Source organism: Doryrhamphus excisus, chromosome 22 (assembly GCF_030265055.1).
Source record: "Doryrhamphus excisus isolate RoL2022-K1 chromosome 22, RoL_Dexc_1.0, whole genome shotgun sequence".
Lineage (NCBI taxonomy): Eukaryota > Metazoa > Chordata > Actinopteri > Syngnathiformes > Syngnathidae > Doryrhamphus > Doryrhamphus excisus.
Window position 1 is genome coordinate 2,776,940 of NC_080487.1, and position 18,785 is coordinate 2,795,724.

At 42.3% G+C, this 18,785-nt stretch overlaps 2 protein-coding genes across 4 annotated transcripts in view; one reads left to right on the forward strand and one right to left on the reverse strand.

Annotated features, from left to right (window-relative positions):
* Window positions 1–5,110, forward strand: part of si:dkey-191m6.4 (rho GTPase-activating protein 22) — a 23,505-nt gene extending 18,395 nt beyond the window's left edge. For all 3 annotated transcript variants that reach the window (XM_058061420.1, XM_058061421.1, XM_058061422.1), the window contains 6 exons: window positions 351–558; window positions 636–768; window positions 846–919; window positions 1,234–1,355; window positions 1,459–2,440; window positions 2,546–5,110. In XM_058061420.1, the coding sequence (XP_057917403.1) occupies window positions 351–558; window positions 636–768; window positions 846–919; window positions 1,234–1,355; window positions 1,459–2,440; window positions 2,546–2,768 (1,742 nt within the window). In that variant the 3' untranslated portion in view covers window positions 2,769–5,110. The remainder of the gene's footprint in view (window positions 1–350; window positions 559–635; window positions 769–845; window positions 920–1,233; window positions 1,356–1,458; window positions 2,441–2,545) is intronic.
* mapk8b (mitogen-activated protein kinase 8b) lies at window positions 4,323–18,680 on the reverse strand. The gene is given in 13 exon segments (XM_058061425.1): window positions 4,323–6,686; window positions 6,689–6,759; window positions 7,344–7,421; window positions 8,365–8,428; window positions 8,516–8,640; window positions 9,614–9,796; window positions 11,385–11,456; window positions 12,226–12,391; window positions 13,577–13,715; window positions 15,246–15,304; window positions 16,073–16,202; window positions 16,483–16,663; window positions 18,401–18,680. Coding segments are annotated over 12 exon segments (1,299 nt in total). The 5' UTR covers window positions 16,605–16,663; window positions 18,401–18,680; the 3' UTR covers window positions 4,323–6,596.
* Between the last annotated feature and the right edge of the window lie 105 nt (window positions 18,681–18,785).

Genomic DNA, 18,785 nt, shown 5'->3' on the forward strand with positions numbered 1-18,785 from the left:
GAATGCATGAACTTGGTCAAATGTGGAGTTGGGGTGTATGAGAAACGCTACTCACTGCTGTCGTGCAGACGTCGTTCCGCCGAGCATGATTATTGCGAGCCGGTGGCCGCTTCCGCAGACGGGCAACAGGTAACACGTGTGTGTCTTTGGTTTCACATATGATGGATTTTCTTACTTAGTGATGGCTTAAGTCAGTTTCTATGTGGGTACAAATAGATTATATGTCAATATAAATATTGACTGTATAGTTGTTCATTCATGTGTCTAATGTTGTATAAAAATGCTTGAACACGAGTAAAATGCAAATGATCTTACCTGGATTCGCCATCTTCTATGTCTCGTTTCCACAGGAATATTTGGCCAGCGATTAGAGGACACGGTGCAGTACGAGAAGAAGTTTGGCCCCCGGTTGGCCCCCCTGCTGGTGGAGCAGTGTGTGGACTTCATCAGGGATAGGGGCTTGGATGAGGAGGGTCTTTTCCGGATGCCCGGGCAGGCCAACCTGGTCAAAGAGCTGCAGGAGGCCTTTGACTGTGGTGACAAGCCTCTTTTTGACAGGTGGACGCCTCGACAGATTGAGAGTACGCATTAAAAACGACATATCCTGATATATTCCGATGCATTTTTCTCTGCAGTAACACAGACGTTCACACCGTGGCTTCCTTACTGAAGTTGTACCTACGAGAGCTGCCTGAACCCGTCATTCCCTTCTGCAAATATGAAGACTTCCTAACGTGTGCACAGCTTTTGGCCAAAAATGAAGAGGAGGCAAGTGAATATTGTATTATTTGTTCTTAAAGGTGATGTTGTTGGTCTAAAAGTGGGGTCATTTTGCTTCTCATCAGGGGGTTCAGGAGCTCGGAAAGCAAGTTAACACACTACCTCTACCTAACTACAATCTCCTCAAGTACATATGCAAGTAAGAACATCGCTTTTTTTCTCTACCTGTGATAAATTAGTGTATTTTCTCCATAGTATAGTAGTGTTTTCATTCTAGTCAGGTGTGACTTATATCTGAATATATATATAATATATAGTAATATCTTTATTGTAGGAAGTCCGGCTCCCTGTGATGTCATAGGGAGCCAATATAAGAAAAAAAATCCCCCCAACCTTCTTTCAGGGCTCACTTCAAATTGCACAAACGTCATCATGTGAACTGTGGCGTCCATCCGTATAGACCACATTCTGGCTCGCCACATTCTTAAAGAAACAGCACCGTTTGTCTCCTAGATTCCTTGATGAAGTCCAATCTCATTGTAATGAAAACAAGATGAGTGTTCAGAACCTGGCCACAGTGTTTGGACCGAATATCCTTCGACCCAAGATGGAAGATCCAGTCACCATCATGGAAGGTACGATGCGGGTCAGGATAACAATAATAATAATAATAATAATAATAATAGTATGTGGTATTGTCTACACAGCACTTGTCTTAATGTGGACCATATTCCCTAGGTACCTCTTTAGTCCAGCACCTAATGACGGTTCTCATCAGGGAACACAACCGCTTGTACTCAGGGAGGGATCAGGAGGGCCTTACCGTACCCCAAGTGGAGCAGCCCATCCAGGGCCATCAGCTCCACAACCGTAGCCTCGGTGCCTGGATCTCCGAAGAGGACCTGCAGAGCTGCCCCGTCTCCAACCCGGAACAAGAACTGCACAGCAGCATCTCGTCACTTGATGCCAAACTGTGTGCTGCCGTCACGCCCACGCAGCCCCCGAACTCTGTTCCGAAACTCGGGTCTTCAGCGAAAGGAGACACGGTGGTCAGCCCGAGTAAACAAGCCAAGAGCTTACCTTCTTGGAAATACTCCTTCAAAAGCTCCTCCACGCCTCGTTCTCAGCCGCAGGCTAAGCAGAGCGGCTCTGTGGCGGATCCAAGCAGCGTCCCCTCAGGGGGAGGAAGTAGTAACTGGCTGATGAATGGCTTGTCCTCTTTGAGGGGACACAGACGCACCTCCTCAGGTGAAAGGTCTACCCGCGACCGGGATTCCACGGGTTCCTCACAAAGACTTTCCACCTACGACAACGTCACCTCGTCGTCCAGTATGAGCAGTGTCCAGAGTGTCAACAGCACACCCTGGTCTACGTCCTCCTGCGAGATCTCGGTGCCGGACTCTGGTGGCAGCGAACAGAACTGTGGAGAAGGTGGAGATAAAGCGGAGTGGACGGAAGCTCAGAGAGAGGTCGAGCGAGGACAGGATGGGGAAATGACCACGGATCCCAGCTCCGAGCAGGACAGCTGTGAGGCTATGGAGCTCTGCAGCAGTAGCGCCGCCTGCAGCGAGAACGGCAACGCCGGCATGGCCGCCGGAGTTCCTTCCATCATTATGTCGGAAGATGGAGACGGGAGTAACGTCTCACTGGGGAGTCTGGTCGAAAGCCTGAAGGAGGAGCTTCGGAAACAGAAGGCTGCTTATGAGGCCAGGATCCAAAAGTGAGTACCTTGATGTCCGTTACTTCATCGTCATTTGAATCTCACATCATCAACTCAAATACAAGACCGAGATTCAGTGATTGTTCATGTGTTCATCTGCAACAGGTTGGAGGAGTCCAGTGCTGCTCTTTGTGCACACATGGAGCGTCTGGAACAGGAGATGGAGCAGGAGAAGAAGAGGCAGCGCATGCTGGAGATCAAACTACGGAACTCGGAGCGAGCGCGAGAGGATGCCGAGAATCGCAACAAGCTCATGGAGAAGGAGATGGAGGACTTCTTCGACACTCTCGGAGATCTAACCGCCACGACGAGGACCAGCGACATTTGAAGGAACAGGCCGAGAACCCGGGGTTTGTTTTAAAGGGCTCCCACCTTCCTCAGAGTTCCTTTTGGAAGAAGAGAACAAGGAAGTGAAGGTGAGCTTACCTCGTCGTGCGGTGTCCTGTCTGCTATCACGACAAACGTTGCTTCTCACTGCTGGCTGAAGACACCGTAAATACGACCAAACTGTAGCAAGTCAATGATTTATTACTGCAATATTTGTCTCTGTTCAAGGACTTTTTGGATAAGGTGATGTCTGTATGCTCCATAGAAACCCACACGCAGCCTTTTTATGACAATGTTACCAATAAGGTGCATGCATATATTCCATAAACGTGTCTTCTTCGTTCATTCTCAATTGAGCAGATTAAGAGCGGAGGTAGGAAAAAAAAAAAAAAAAGCTGCTGCATGGTTTTGCTCCAAGTTTAACGCTTTACCTGCACACGTCTCTCCGTTGTCTACCTGGAACTCTCTGCTGTGTCCCTCAGGCTCTTCCAGTGCCTCTCGAGTCACATGACTTCCACGTCAAAGCCGTGCACTCCCTCAAGTGTCTTTGCGACCTGGCAGCCATGTTGACTTGTGGCACATGACGCTTAACACTGCCCTTAAAAAGAAACGTCAACTCTTCCTGGTTGTGCCTTCAGGGAAGTCCTAAAGAACAAAGTAGCGTTGCAAAGTAAAAAAAAAACCTCCCGAAGAACACATGTTTTGGTGTACGTTGACAAAAGTGCAGATGACCAAGAACGTAGAAGGTGCCAATTCTTGTGTATAGTGCTTTTGAATGGAAGTGTCCAATGACGAATGTATCCTTGTAGTGAATGTACTCGGTGTGTTCAATGATGAAGCAATGTTAATGGTCGGCCATTGTGTCTAAACGAACACTGATAGAAGTGTCCTCTGATTAAAAAGGCTTGCACATATGTTTGTAAAGCACTGCATGCTGTTAAAAAAAAATCACAAAGGACCCAACAAATGACGGACGTAGTAAGAATCACTTTTAAATATACATTTTAGAAATACTTCTTGCTTTTGACAACGAGCAACCACCCTAAAAAGTTATCACAGCAGTTCAATAGAATTTATTTTGTGTGTGTGTAAAGTATGTGTCACAACTCACAATGGTGCTTTTTTAAAAATGTATTTGGATATACATTATTGCGAGCGATGAATGGACGTGTATGGGAATAAACATGACAATGTACACTTTGTCTTTTTGTTTAGGATTGTCTAGGAAACAGAGTAGCAGATGGACGTATGGATGCCAGGGTTCTTACTTACACTGTCAGGTGTGTCCAAAGTGCGGCCCGGGGGCCATTCGGGGGATGCGGCATTCTAAAAATATATTTTAATAACTAAAAAAAAAAAGAGTTTCTTCACCAAACACATTCTTAGCATATCTTTACAAAACAATGCTTTCATTTTTCACAACGTGGCCCCACTACGAGTCCCTTTGGCCTTGTATCATCCATCATAAGGCTTTCGTACATTTGGGTATTCGTCTGACCTTTTGGAACAAATTGACCAAGAAAAAAAAGAAAAAGAAAAAGGCATAACTCTAATGCAAAGTGTATTCTTTTATTTCTAGTACACATTGTTTGATTTTGTTCTCATGTATTTGACTGTAAGAGGAGACATCGTGTTTTCTAGTAGTGCACAAACCAGCACCATACAGTATGATATGACTTCTTGTGGCTATGTTATTATTATTATGATTATTAACATGATTGGTCTTACCACAGCCTAGAAATCTGTCAGCCAAGTTGACACGTTGGCGGACCGACTCTACAGAAATATAGGACAAGAAACATAAAAAGTGATTTATTCACTAATGAATGAAAAAAAAAAAGGAAAAAGGATTGACAGTACCAACACTTTGATTACCTTCAGGAGACGCTGACAGAGCACACTTTGCTGAAGGTATTGCACATTTCAAGTTGGAAAACAACAACAAAAAAAAAAACATTGACAGATTCTTCTCTCGCTTCTAGTGAACTTTGCGTTATGTACAAAACCAGTCCCGTTGAAAAGCCACCAATAGTACATGTTTCTCCTTTTTTTTTTCTTCTTATTCTTGTTCAAATAAATAAATAACGGCATCTGATATTCACATGTCTCGTCATGACAGCTAACCAATCATGTGGCAGAAATTCAAGTGAGGTAGTTCATCAAAGCTGACTGGAAATCGCAATGACGTTGTTTTTCCAATAATTACAAATCCGTGATGTTTACGTTTAAAAGCTGCAAAATTAAGAGCACTTTAAAGAAAAAAAAATAAGGTTTGAGTTCATATAAGCGGGATCGCTGCCCTGCAACAGCATTGGTTAGCGATTGGAAATGTGAACAATACTACCTTATATTCGGCTGCATTACGCACACTTAAATATGCCATAACTAGGAGGGGTATGCTACCTAGCCTGCAACTATATTACATAACCTTTCGCATATGGTATGTCTTTTTTTCCCAACAACAAATGCAGAAATCGCTACTTTTCATTTGAATAATTTTCATTTTTCCAATCAAAATTTGGAGATACCGGCCATTAAGTTGTTAAGTTTACTTTGCACCACCCCTCCGAATAATCTCTATATTTAGATTGAGTTATTAGTATTATTATGGCAATGTCAATTCTAGCTCCAGCTACTTTTAATGGTACGGGATTGAGGTAATTTTATTGTTTTGATGCAAGGGACTTCCAATAATCAATAATAAAAAAATAATGTTTGCTGGTGCAACCCAATTTAAAGAGCGCGTCTTCACAGTACAGTAGTTGTTGAAGATTTAAGTGAAGATTTGAGACGTGAATCCCAGGCTACAGCTACAATGCCGGCTCGTTTGCTGCAAGATTGAAAAGAATTAAGAATCATGAAACTACAAACTGCAGTAGGCAGACAAAGCAACAAAAACTATCTTGACTAATATGACAGAATGTCATTAACGCCACGTTAGATGCCGCTTGGCTTGTCACGACCTGCTTTGTTTGAATCCGACTACACAAACACGCTGTCAGCTTGCTCCCTCATGCGTTCGTGATCATCTAGTGTCGTATCAGCGAAAAAACTCAATATATATATATAATGCTGATTTAGTCGAGCTTAGAAATGGATATTCATAACTTTGATGAACGACCTTGATGAAACTGCCTGGTGTCATACACGGATGGTGTCCCTCAGGGGTCAAACTGAAGTAGAAAAGGAGGCGGCGTCGTGCCACAGTCGCGGTTGTCTAAATCCACCCGTTAAAAACAACATGAATGACTTGTTACAGTACAACAGGCACTTTTTCTCTTGGATACAAAAACTCAAAAGGACATTATTGCATATGATTTTTTTTTTTATCTTTTTGTGCTGCTGTTTTAGTTTACATGCGGCTTCTTTTCAACTGCAGGCAACAAAACTAAAAGGCTGTGGCCTATTTTTTTTGTGTGTTTTTTTTTTTAAGAGGACACCGTGAACACACAGTGTTAAGTTACTAATAACAGGATGTCCCCCCCCCCCCCTTACGTTCTCATACACAGTCAAATATCACTTGCGTTTTTTTCCTCTCAAACCTCCCAAAGCTTGCACAAAAGCATCCTTAAACCAAGCACTGAAACATGCAACACTTGCACATGTTAGGTCCACCTGGTCCTTATATTGTCTAAACATGTCAATGAAAGGATCCGACTAGTGTAAAATGTGTAGAAAGTCACATGACATTTACATGACAGCTCATCAAAGCTTTACGCATACTTAGGTTGGAAAACGCTCTTACCTTGGAGACGCCACAAAATGATTGTGTTCAAAAGTCTTTTACAGAGTGAAAGGTGGGATTCCAGGAAGGGGGGGGAGGCGGTGGTCATCTGCAGCGGCCCAGCTCCCCTCCGCCCCCCACGCCACCGCCGCCTGTTTCTAGGCTGCCGTCCGTGTCGGCGAGGGCGGGGTCTGCGACACCGGGGGGGAGCGTGCGGAAGAGGGGTGCTGGCGGTGCTGCTGCAGGGGGTCGCTGATCACTGTTGCACCTGTGCTATGAGATACAGAACCGTGGGTCACAACCTGCAGAAACCTCTTTAGATTTTGACATTAAAAAAAAAACTTTTAAACTCAAATGCCTTGTTTATCGCTGTTACTTGGTTCCACACCAGATTACGAATAACTTTTTATAAAGCCAATATTTTTTCATAGTTACAGTATAGAAAACCCGTTTATAACTTTCTAAACACCATTTTTACCATTATTAGAGCCCTCTAGACATGACGTAACACCCCTATAGTCAACTTTATACCCCATTACTCAATAAAGTAAACAAAATATGAGTAAATAAGACATATATGACATAACAGACACACGCACATCAGTGTTGCTAGGTCCACTTTTTTTTTCACTTGCAAATTCTCACGTTCCCCACTGCTATTTTGGCCTTGTTTGGAGAGAGCTGCTCACTTGTTTCGCTCACGATACCTGGCAACACTGACACGCATTACCCTCACCTACGCGTTGCTTCATTTGTAGTAAGTATTTGTGTACTTCTGTAGTAGCGATACAAAAGCAGCGTCTGTTGACTCTAATGTACCACAGCAAAACAAACACAAGAACATGAACTAACCTATGGATGCCGGCTGTCCTTTGATGACGCCATTCTTTGTCCTTTCTTCCCAGTCCAAGACTTCTTTGTATATCAACTCTGGGAAATAAACAACACAGAATTAAAAAGGTTTGGACAGTAAAGGGGGTTAGCGCGCAGACCTAGGAGACCAGGGTTCAATTCCACCCTCGGCCATCTCTGTGTGGAGTTTGCATGTTCTCCCCGTGCATGCGTGGGTTTTCTCCGGGTACTCCGGTTTGCTCCCACATTCCAAAAACATGCTAGGTTAATTAGCGACTCCAAATTGTCCATAGGTATGAATGTGAGTGTGAATGGTTGTTTGTCTATATGTGCCCTGTGATTGGCTGGCCACCAGTCCAGGGTGTACCCAGCCTCTCGCCCGGAGACAGCTGGGATAGGCTCCGACAAACCCCAAGACCGCTGGGATAGGCTCCAGCAAACCCCAAGACAGCCGGGATAGGCTCCGGCAAACCCCAAAGGCAGCCGGGATAGGCTCCAGCAACCCCCAAAGGCAGCCGGGATAGGCTCCAGCAACCCCCAAAGGCAGCCGGGATAGGCTCCAGCAACCCCAATATATATTGTATTGTACAATCAACTAAGAAAAAATAGTGTTTGAGCATTAAACACTATGAGGGTAAAGTACTGTGTTTTGATACACTAGACATATTGCTGCTACCATCAAACTGCAGTATTTAGACTCAACTAATTTGGTGAACTAAACTATAAACTATGACGCCACAAAAAATCTCTACATCGTTTGATCCATAAACCATCTGTTATTGTGTATGAACCCCAACCATCCACTTTACGTGATACTCAAAGTAACATTCTAAATATGTTTTTGTGTGGAACATGGGGCTTTTTTTCTCGCTACATTTTAGCATAATCCCCCACAGGCAACAGTTGGGGGATAACGCCGTGAAAACGCTCTTATATAAGCAACACAGTGCCAACGGCTAAGCCTCCAAGACAGCAAATCAAAGATCAGAGAGGACGCTGACAGACGAGGGACGTCTCCTACCTTTCCACTCATCCACCGTGTGCTCCCGCTCGTCCAGCTGCTTGTCTGTGATGGCGGGTGGCGGCTGCGACGAGACAATATTTCACCGGCGTCACTCATTACCTCGATTGCAGCGTTTCAATTCATGTTTTGAAAGTCATTCCGTCCTTACCGCCTCCACTTCCGTGGGGTCATACCAGACGTTGATGTAAGGATGTTGAAGAGCCTCGTCCACAGAGATCCTCTTGGACGCATCTATGACCAGCATCTTTGACAGCAGATCTCTGGCTTGACTTGCTGAAAGGAAGAAAACGAGAAATGATATTGCTGATGCATGTTCTTCACCTCATATCAATTTTGTAAACATTGTATTTATTTGATTTTTTTTATATCACATTACATCACATGACTTTTTTTTTTTTTTTAAATATACCGTATATAAGTCGCACTTTTTTTTCATAGGTTGGCTGTTCCTGCGACTTATACTCCAGAGCGACTTATAAATGAAAAAAGTGTTTAAGTTCCATAAACTGGACACCTTTTCTGTTCATGTTTATTTTTGGTGTAGCTAAATAAGCATTGTGTTAGCATATCTTACACCTATTCATCCTGTTCTCTATTCTTTTATTGTTAGAACTTGCCTTCCGAGATGACGTAATGTCTGTTTTGGTCAAGTAGTTTGGAAAATAAATTACCTGCAAAAAATGCGACTTATACTCAAGTGCGACTTATGTATGTTTTTTTTCTACCTAATTATGCATTTTTGGCCTTGTGTGACTTATAGTCCGTTCACACGCTTACTTTTAACACAATGCCTTACGGAAGTAATAACCAATGGGAGACAAGTATAAACGGTCCTGACAAGAAGCACATCTGTCAAATCAAATCCCCCCCCCCAGCCATGAATCAGGACACTGCAAAGGCTCAATGGTGCTTACTGTGAACGTTCCTGTCATATTCTCCCTTCCACATGAAGACACGCTGGAGGTTAAATGGCTTCTCAGTAAACAACTTGGCACAGAAGTGTCAGCTTCCACAATAAAAGCTTATTCCGAAGCAACAGCTTGTCACATTTGCTTTACTTCTAGGCGGGAGTTTGCGAGGTAGAGGAAAAAAAAAAAAACTTTCTTGCTTTGGTGGGTTCAGAAGCTTCTTCGCTATAGTGCCCCGGGTCAAAGTTCACCACATCAAATTGTCTTTTAAGAAGTGATTGTTACATACTCTTACTTTTTTATACACGCCAACATGTGATTTACTGAATGTTACATACCTTTAAGTTTGTTGTGTTCGGAATCAGCGGGAAACAGAACATCTGGGAAGAGCTTCTCAAAGCTGTAGCCGGCGTAGCGAGGTCGATTCTCCACGTACGTCCTCACTGATTGGTTGAGTTTCATCAGGAACTCCTGAGACGGCGTCCCCAACTGCTCTATCACCTTATTCCACTGATCAATATCTTCAGGACACAATATTAAGAAAAGGACTGGGACAGAAGGAGCTGATAAAAGTGAGGAAAGCAGCTTTTGGTGGTTTTTTTTACATATAATAATCTATTGTTTTAGCTAACTCCCCTTTTTTCTCTTTTATTTTATTTATTAATTTTTTTATACCTTTATTTACCCAGGCAAGCAATTTAAGAACAAATTCTTATTTACAAATGCAGCCTGAACAAAGAGCAAAAGCACTTTGACGGGAGAGGGGAGTGATGAAAATAAGAACAAAGTTATATAAAATTACAAATGGGAAGTAATGTTACTTTATGAGAGTTAAAAAATATATATACTTTATTTACTTTAAAAAAAAATTAAAATAATTTTAATTTTAAAAATAAAATTACTTAATGGGAAGTAATGTTCTCAATTGTATGAGTAGAGGTGTACATGAATTTACTGGGGTGCACATTTTAAAGGAAAAAACATTTAGAACATTTGGAAGCCTGCATAAGTGAGGCAAGTGATGCTCACTTAAGCTGTCCACATGTTGAAAATGTAAAGACAAAAACATGAAAAACATTGTGGATACACAGTATCCACCTGAGAGGTCCTGTTTGTTAATTACCGTATTTTCCGCACTATACGGCGCACCGTGTTATAAGGCGCACCTTCAATGAATGATATATTTTAAAACTTTTTCCATACATAAGGCGCACCGCATTATAAGGCGCTACAGTAGAGGCTGTAGTTACGTTATGCAACCATTAGATGGTGCCGCGCTAAAGGGAATGTCAACAAAACAGTCAGATAGGTCAGTCAAACTTTATTAATAGATACTTGCTGCTCTTTGTTCAACAACCCACTGTTCAAGTGTGTCCTCTAACTGTGGCCATGTTGCTTTATTGCCACGGAAACTTTGTTTAGTCTTCTTTACTTGGCGCAGCTCATCCTCATGCTTCCTCCACTTCCGCACCATCGATTAATTAATGTTAAACTCTCTTGCTGCTGCTCTATTTCCGTGTTCTACTGCGTGACTGATCGCCTTGAGTTTAAACTCTGCGTTGTAAGCGTGTCTCTTCATAGGAGCCATTTCAGGGTCTTTATACAAACGCACAAATGAAAGTGAATCGTTGTTTAATATTTCCCAGTATGCACAGCGCACTTCTTCTTCTACGGGAAAAATGGAGTCGGTGGATGCTTACCGTAAATTGCGAGACCTGTCGCGGCTCAATATTGATCCATATATAAGGCGCACCGGATTATAAGGCGCATAGTCAGCTTTTTTTTAAAAAATCAGATTTTAGGTGCGCCTTATAGTGCGGAAAATACGGTACTAGTTAATTACGTCATCAACAAGTCAACTGTCCGGTGGCTGATGCTTTGAGCATCTAGCAAATGCCTGGGCCAAAACACTCAAACCTATGATTTGATGCAGGAAAAAAAACAGAAAAAAGGGATAAATCTCTCTTTCTAAGCGCATCACTAACATGTTTCCTAATGGAATAAAGGACCTCTCATTGTGTGCAACTCCTTGTTCACATATTTGAACAAATAGTTGGACTAAAAGATGAGAGCGGGGTGGACTGGGATGGATGTTCAAATTAAGGATACGATCAGTGCCTGGAAACAACACACTACCTCGGACCATTTCAGCCATGATGCAGCCAACAGACCAGACATCAACTGAAAAATGAAATGACAACCACCAAATTAGCATGCAGGACAGAAATGAAAAAGAACCCAAAAAGACAAAAAAAAAACAATGAAACAATGAGAACGTGGAACATTATGTGATGTGCGGTGAGACCAAAAAATGAAATACATGCAAGTGGAAGAAAATAAAAAATGGTATCCATCAGGGGTCAACGCTACAAATGTTGCCGGGCGGTTAAAAATCAAGGCACCAGGCAAAAAAAAAAAAAAAAAAAAAAACACTTTTTGTTTCACAAGTAAATTCAGCCAAGAACATTAAGGATACAATCCCTTCCTGGAAAAAGGATTTTGTGGCGGACCATTTCTGCCATAATGCATCCCACAGCCCAAATATCCACTACATGTGTGCAGCATTAAAAAGGGGGGGAAAGAGAATAAGCAATACAAATGTCAGCAGGAGGGGAATAAAATGCCAGATGATGCCAGTGAAGGTTAATAAAAGAAGAACCTTAACCTTATATTGATATTTAGAGTGAGTATTGTTCTTAACAGCATGTTATGAGAACGATGGCTGTAATTCGTTTTAGCCAAGCCGCGTCCCAATCAGGGACAGGCTTCATAAAACATCAAACACATTCAGAAGCAAACAGGAAGTTGCCCCACAGACTAAAGATGTTCATCATGCCGACATCCCCGCTGAGCTTGACCTTTTGGAAGAACAAGGACCAAGGCAACGGGCCGAGCCGTGCAGCAGACCGGAGGTCCTCACTGACCAGCAGTCGCAACAAAAAGCACTCACCGTTAGCCTGGTAGCCCATGCCCAGGATAACTTCAGGGGCACGGTAGTAGCGTGTGACCACGTAGGGCGTCATGAGGAGGCCAGTGGCAGCTGTCCTGGCCAGGCCAAAGTCCAGGATCTTCAGTGTGCAGTCAGATTTGACGACTATGTTACTTGGCTTCAGGTCCTGTAACATAAACATTTAGGGGAAAACCGTTTGGATCCAGGAAAATGTACACAAGAAGAATAACACAGTACAGTTTGAATGAATATTAACAATATATGTTGCAGGCCGCACGGTGGTCGAGTGGTTAGCATGTAGGCCGCACAGTCAGGAGATTGTGAAGACTTGGGTTGGATGAGGTTGTAGTATGACATCCCCATCAGCAGTGTACTAGAGCAACAGATTGATGCCCCAACTATGCCTTGAATTGAATGGAATGGATAAAAATATGATATGTTTTGCTAACATTGAAACATGACAAGTATTGCTATGGGCACACAAAACATTGCAAGAAATATACATCCCGAAATCTTTCATAAGAAATATGAATATACAGTACAAGAATTGTGATTTTTTTTTTGCAATAATTTAATCAAATAATTACATGCGGGCTGCACGGCGGTCGAGTGGTTAGCGCGCAGACCTCACAGCTAGGAGACCAGGGTTCAATTCCACCCTCGGCCATCTCTGTGTGGAGTTTGCATGTTCTCCTCCCATGTTCTCCTCCCCATGTTTTCCTCCCACATTCCAAAAACATGCTAGGTTAATTAATTAGCGACTCCAAATTGTCCATAGGTATGAATGTGAGTGTGAATGGTTGTTTGTCTACATGTGCCCTGTGATTGGCTGGCCACCAGTCCAGGGTTTACCCCGCCTCTCGCCCGAAGACAGCTGGGATAGGCTCCAGCACCCATCGCGACCCTCGTGAGGATAAGCGGTAGAAAATGAATGAATGAATTTAATCAAATCATTACATCCTCAGAAGACTTATCGAGACAATCCACCCCGCCACAAAAGTCAAATGTGAGGCCACGAGTCACATTGCATCTGTTCACCTACTGAAAGCTTTGCGTGCCAAGACGTGCCAGTGTGAGTGCTGCTGGTTTTCTCTGCCTGTGGCTCAATTAGTTCTGCTTGGCAGAACAAGAGGCTTTCTGCTCCTGATTCAATGCTGGTGATTGACAGGCCGCTATGTGTAAGTGTGCACAAGTGTCTCACAAGGGGATGATTTTTGAATGTGTGTATGTTTGCTCTAAGGTGCACACGAGTGTGTGACTGCAACTTGTAGATGTCAACTCCTGAGGCTGGGCATTTTTTTTTCTTACCTAAATGCCAATAAATCCAATATATGTGTGTGAGTGAACTGACCCTATGTATGATTCCAGCAGCATGCAGGTGCTTGATTCCACACAGCATCTGGTAAAGCAAGTAGGACAACCTCTCGTGGTCCAGTTCCATCTGAATCACCTGGCAGAGGTTGGCATCCATCAACTCCATCACGAGATATCTGACAAAGACACACAGATGGGTAAATGGAAGCAATAGACGCAAAACGCAGTCCCACTTCAATTTAAACCTGAATATATTTATGTAGTCTTTCCACTTAGTCGTTAGTAATACCATGCATAAAGTATCCAATCAAAATAGAGGGATTTTCCTTTTTTGTCATCATCATAATTAACATCAAAAACAGCAAAAAATGCATAAATAAATCCCATTTTGGGTTTATTTATGCATGGCAGAACACACAAACAATCAAATCTCTCAATGTATTATAAAGTGGAATCACAGCTAGCGTCAAAACGGCCAAATTGTTGCCAAAATGTTCCCTCAGTTTGTTTACATTTTCCGGTTAGCATACAATATGCAATACGCATCTTGTCGTTTTATTAAAACAGTATACTGCATGAGTGCAACATAGTTCTTAATGTATTTTTTTAAACACAAAACGTCCTACTACATGAAAACGGGAACCAGAAGTCAGATCCGTCACCCATCCATGATGTCATCATCAGGCTCTGGAGTTCTAACACTGTTACGCCACTAGTTCTTATAGTTCTACAGTTATAGTTTATATGCATAAAACTATTCTAAATGCATATAAATGATGAGTTTAAATTATTTAATACATTTGCCAAAAAAATTTTAAATATTTTTCACATTGTCAAATGTATTCAATTTTGGAATAAGGCTATCACATTATAAAAAAAAAAAAGAGTGAAGTGGTGTTTACGTTTGGTATACACTGTCACACTTGCATCCCAGACAGCTAGAATTTCTCTAGGAGACGAATAAAGTATCTATCTTTCCATAACTGATGATATAATATTATCTGACAGCAGTTACATCACCGCCTCTGAAATGTAGTCAGGAACTTTTAGATTTCTAATTAACAGACAACAACGTCTCTCGCTTCAAGTCTCGTTATGTATGTCCAGAAGAGTAACACACTGAAATAATTTGCTCATTCGACAGTCAAGACAGTGAAAATATGCAAACATGCATGATGGAAAAACATACACAATGCAATAAAAAATTGCCACACACACACAAACCCAAATGAAGGGTTCTCTTCCATCCTGGATCTTTGGGTTTATTCTGCAACCCTCCAGCTATGAGTTGTCCAGCTTCCTTTTGAGCTCCAATCAGGCAGAAGCACACACACACACAAAGAAACACACACTGTTCTACTTCAACGGGTTGATACTAAATCATGACTCCTCTTCATTCCCTTCCACTTCTCGGTAGTTTAAATGTCAATACTGATTTTTAGGCACATTTGTCTTTCTGTGAAACGAAACTTATGGCACATTAGTCGTATTAATGACTTCATTTAAAAACATCAGCGTACTCCGACGTTGGAATTACAAGTAAATCCTGAACCACGCGAGTCTTACACACTAACCAGAGATACAGCTGCACTGTTTGAGCATTTAAATGTCAAAGAAGATAATCCAAGACCCCTGCGCGGTACATCCTGCATTAATTGACAAACACACCAAGCGGCGTGAGCTTTTCGCTGGGATGGACTACTCACACATCTTGGAACTCCTCCAGTGTCTTCTGTGGCGTGAATACATTTAATAGGCCGATTATCTGCCAAAATAAAAAGCAGGTTAGTACTCTGCAGTGGATAAAGTGTTACGACATCTGAAAAGTCTGCACAAGCCTGAGAATTTCAGTTATTTCATTCCAAACACGGTGAGCAGCAGCGTGTACAATACTCTTTCGTGGACGTCTGCCACCAAAAACTATGATGGCATTGTCAATACGGTATGATATTCCTTGAGTACATACATATACAGTATATACATATATGTACATATATAGTGGAACCACAGGCCAGTTTTGTCAAAAATAATTGCCAAAGACTAAATGAACTACCTAGTTGAGTACCAAACAAAGCATCCGTGCATTGGTTAGTCAGTATCAATGAAGAATGGTTTGTGGTTTCTTAGGGTTGGGACACTATAGACAGATTCCAGCCAGGGTTATTATGTGTCTGGTTTATTTGTTCATAGAACACACGCTGAGTGATGAGCCCTGAGCCCTTTCAAGCTTTGCACTATAAACTGATGGAGCATTCAAGTGCATTACGGATTTCTGAGTGTTACAGGAATCTGCGCTTTTTTAAGTTTAACCTAAAAAAAAAAAGTCAGAACTTTGATTGACATCATTGAAACAGTATTCAAGAAAGGTGTCATAGTAAAGTACAAAGGTAGGCTCTTTTACAATAGGATTGTAAGGTAAAGGTTCCTTTACACATCAAAAGCATGCCAACCACGTGTTAGCTGGGGTTCCACTGTACATATACACATCACACACACAATAACAAACGGAAAATAAAATGGAAACAAAACTTACATTCTTGTGGTTGACACATTTCATGAGCACCAGCTCCCTGTAGGCTCGTTTTGCATGAGTTTGATTCTGAAAGGGTCGGCTCAGCTTCTTGATGGCGACGTTCCTCTCCAAGTTGTGGTCGTACGCTGAACTGAGGTGGAAGCACAAATCCAAAGATTCAAACACAAGGTTCGAACACACGGTGCAGCCAAACTCCTGGGAAAGTCATATGCAGAGTTTTTGTGGGCTCGACGTTTACAAATCATATTTCTTCATGTTTTTATTGGATTTTGTGTATCATTTGTGTATCAACACAAGAGTAGTTCTGTTTTTTTTAGAAATGCAGCCAGATAATGGTTGGCTTTCCCAACGGTTCAACCTTGTTTCCTCCCGAATAATAATATAAAATGTCAAGAACAGAACTGACTCACCAGACAATTCCCTGTGCTCCTGATCCAATGGGTCTGAGGTTCTGGTAGCGCTTTAAAACCATAAAAGTTGAGTCGCCCACATCTATACTGTAGTACTCTTTCTCACGCTTGTTTCGGTTCATGGTTTAACCTTGGACAAACTCGGGGACGGTGCATCCAAGTGGGGGTTTATGCTCAACACCTGCAGAGAGGGAACATGAAAAAAAACTGTGGTGTGATTGAATCTTTACATAAGTGTTGAAAACAGAATTGACGTGAATCTATGTTTATGCAAGACAGGCTGATTGACAAACCATTTATCTTTATCTTCAATGTTAAAATGTCAACATTTCTATGCTTCTTATTGATCCTCCTACATTGGCAGTTATCCCAACAGAGTATTGTGCCTTGCACCACCAAAGTAAGTCTGCTGAATCATCGTCCAAGTGATATCCAACAAACTGGCTCAGGTTTTTATTTCCCATTAAATACTTGTAAAGTCAATGATGGTTATTACTCCATTTAGCAGTTTCACCTTCAATTGTAAATCGACTTATTAAACCAATTTAGCATCTCAAACTGGCACAGAGGTTTAGTTATAGCCTCGGAATGAGATATGGATATAGAGACCATTAAAAGTGTTGTGCATGCGTACATGTAAAGGGTAAAGGTCAACGCAATGGTGCAATGAGCTGGGATGAGTGGAGGCTGGCTCTAATGTATGCGTCCGGAGAGGAAGGGTCATTAGAGAGATTTGGAACATCGTGCTAGATGAGAGTTAGGCTTGGCTATGATAGCTGGATGTTTTTCGGACCATGAATTGACCGGATCATCGTTTCTCTATGACTACTGCTTGGACCAAGCCTTCAAACATTCCTTTTACATGTCTGCTACCATTGTATACTGTTATATATGCACCAATATACACCAATTGGTTTAATTCTATCAATAATCAAGCATTTATTTCTTCAATTGACATTGTGCATGTAACTGCTTTTTTTTATATATATATTTCTTTCAGTCATCTTGTTGTTATGCATCGCCTGGTTATGCTTGCATTTAGAGGTTGAATTTGCATATCCGGTGTTTTGGTCCGTGGATGCTGTGTTCACTCAGAACTAGAGTCCTCCAACAGGTGGACCAAGATCCATCTTTCGGGTGGACCAAGATCCATCTTTCGGGTGGACCAAGATCCATCTTTCGGGTGGACCAAGATCCATCTTTCGGGTGGACCAAGATCCATCTTTCGGGTGGACCAAGATCCATCTTTCAGGTGGTCCCCCCCTACACTTGACCAAACAGAGCAACGTTTTAACCGGATCAAAAATGACAAGTGTGAACGCACCCTTAAGGTGAGGAAGGACAATGCTCGTTTATACGTTTATATCAAGGATTACAAACTATCCTGATCTGATAAGCTTCCACCAAGCAGCATTAAATTGCTACAACAAAAGAACCAAGCTGTTATGCAACTGTCAAAGGCGGATATTCCCATTTAAATTTGCAGGACTGCAAAAACTATACCACTACCACTACATACCGGAGACAATTTACATATGAATCCGCTTTCAACAACTTAACAAGTTGAAAATATCAAGTAGATAATTTATATTTTATTTTAAAAAGTCAACAATGTGTAATTTCTGCTGTGTTCTGAACAGGTTTTACAATTCAAGAGTTCAGAGATGACTAGTTTGTTCATATTACATGCAGGTTAAGCATGCCACTCAACCATGAAAACACAAGTATGTTTCAGTGTAGCTGCTGAGCCTGGTTGCCATGTACCAGTTAGGCCAGACCTGCCGTGCCCGCAGTAGAACACCTATTTACAGTTCCAAACGTGACCCAAATTTGGCAGTACCCATCCCCCCCAACTGTTGACAATAACAGCACTAAGACGATCTGACAGAGGTGAAAAAGAGCCATACATCGAGCTTACCCCTCTCCGGATAATTCCAACAGTTTCCACCCGCAGACGCCGTCCGCTGCAAGCCTGAGACAAAAACAGCGTTTAATTCCTTCTTCGGACACACTAACGTGGCCCCTAATCTAACAGGCGGGGGTCCCCGCAAAATCCATGTGTGTTTCTAGCGAAGCCTAATCGTTGAGCTTCCGTGACACGGGCAGTTTCTGCCATTTCATACCGTCGTCGGCGAAACCTTGCTACGCTTCCTAGGCTGCACAATGAGGACCAAGGGGACGTTCAAGACATCCTGCTCGTTCCCGGCCGCGGCGACGAGCGGAAACCGGAAGCACTTCGGTTTCGCAACGTTTTGAAACGATGCTGTATTCAAGAGGACAATGTTGTCTACAAGCTACATGGT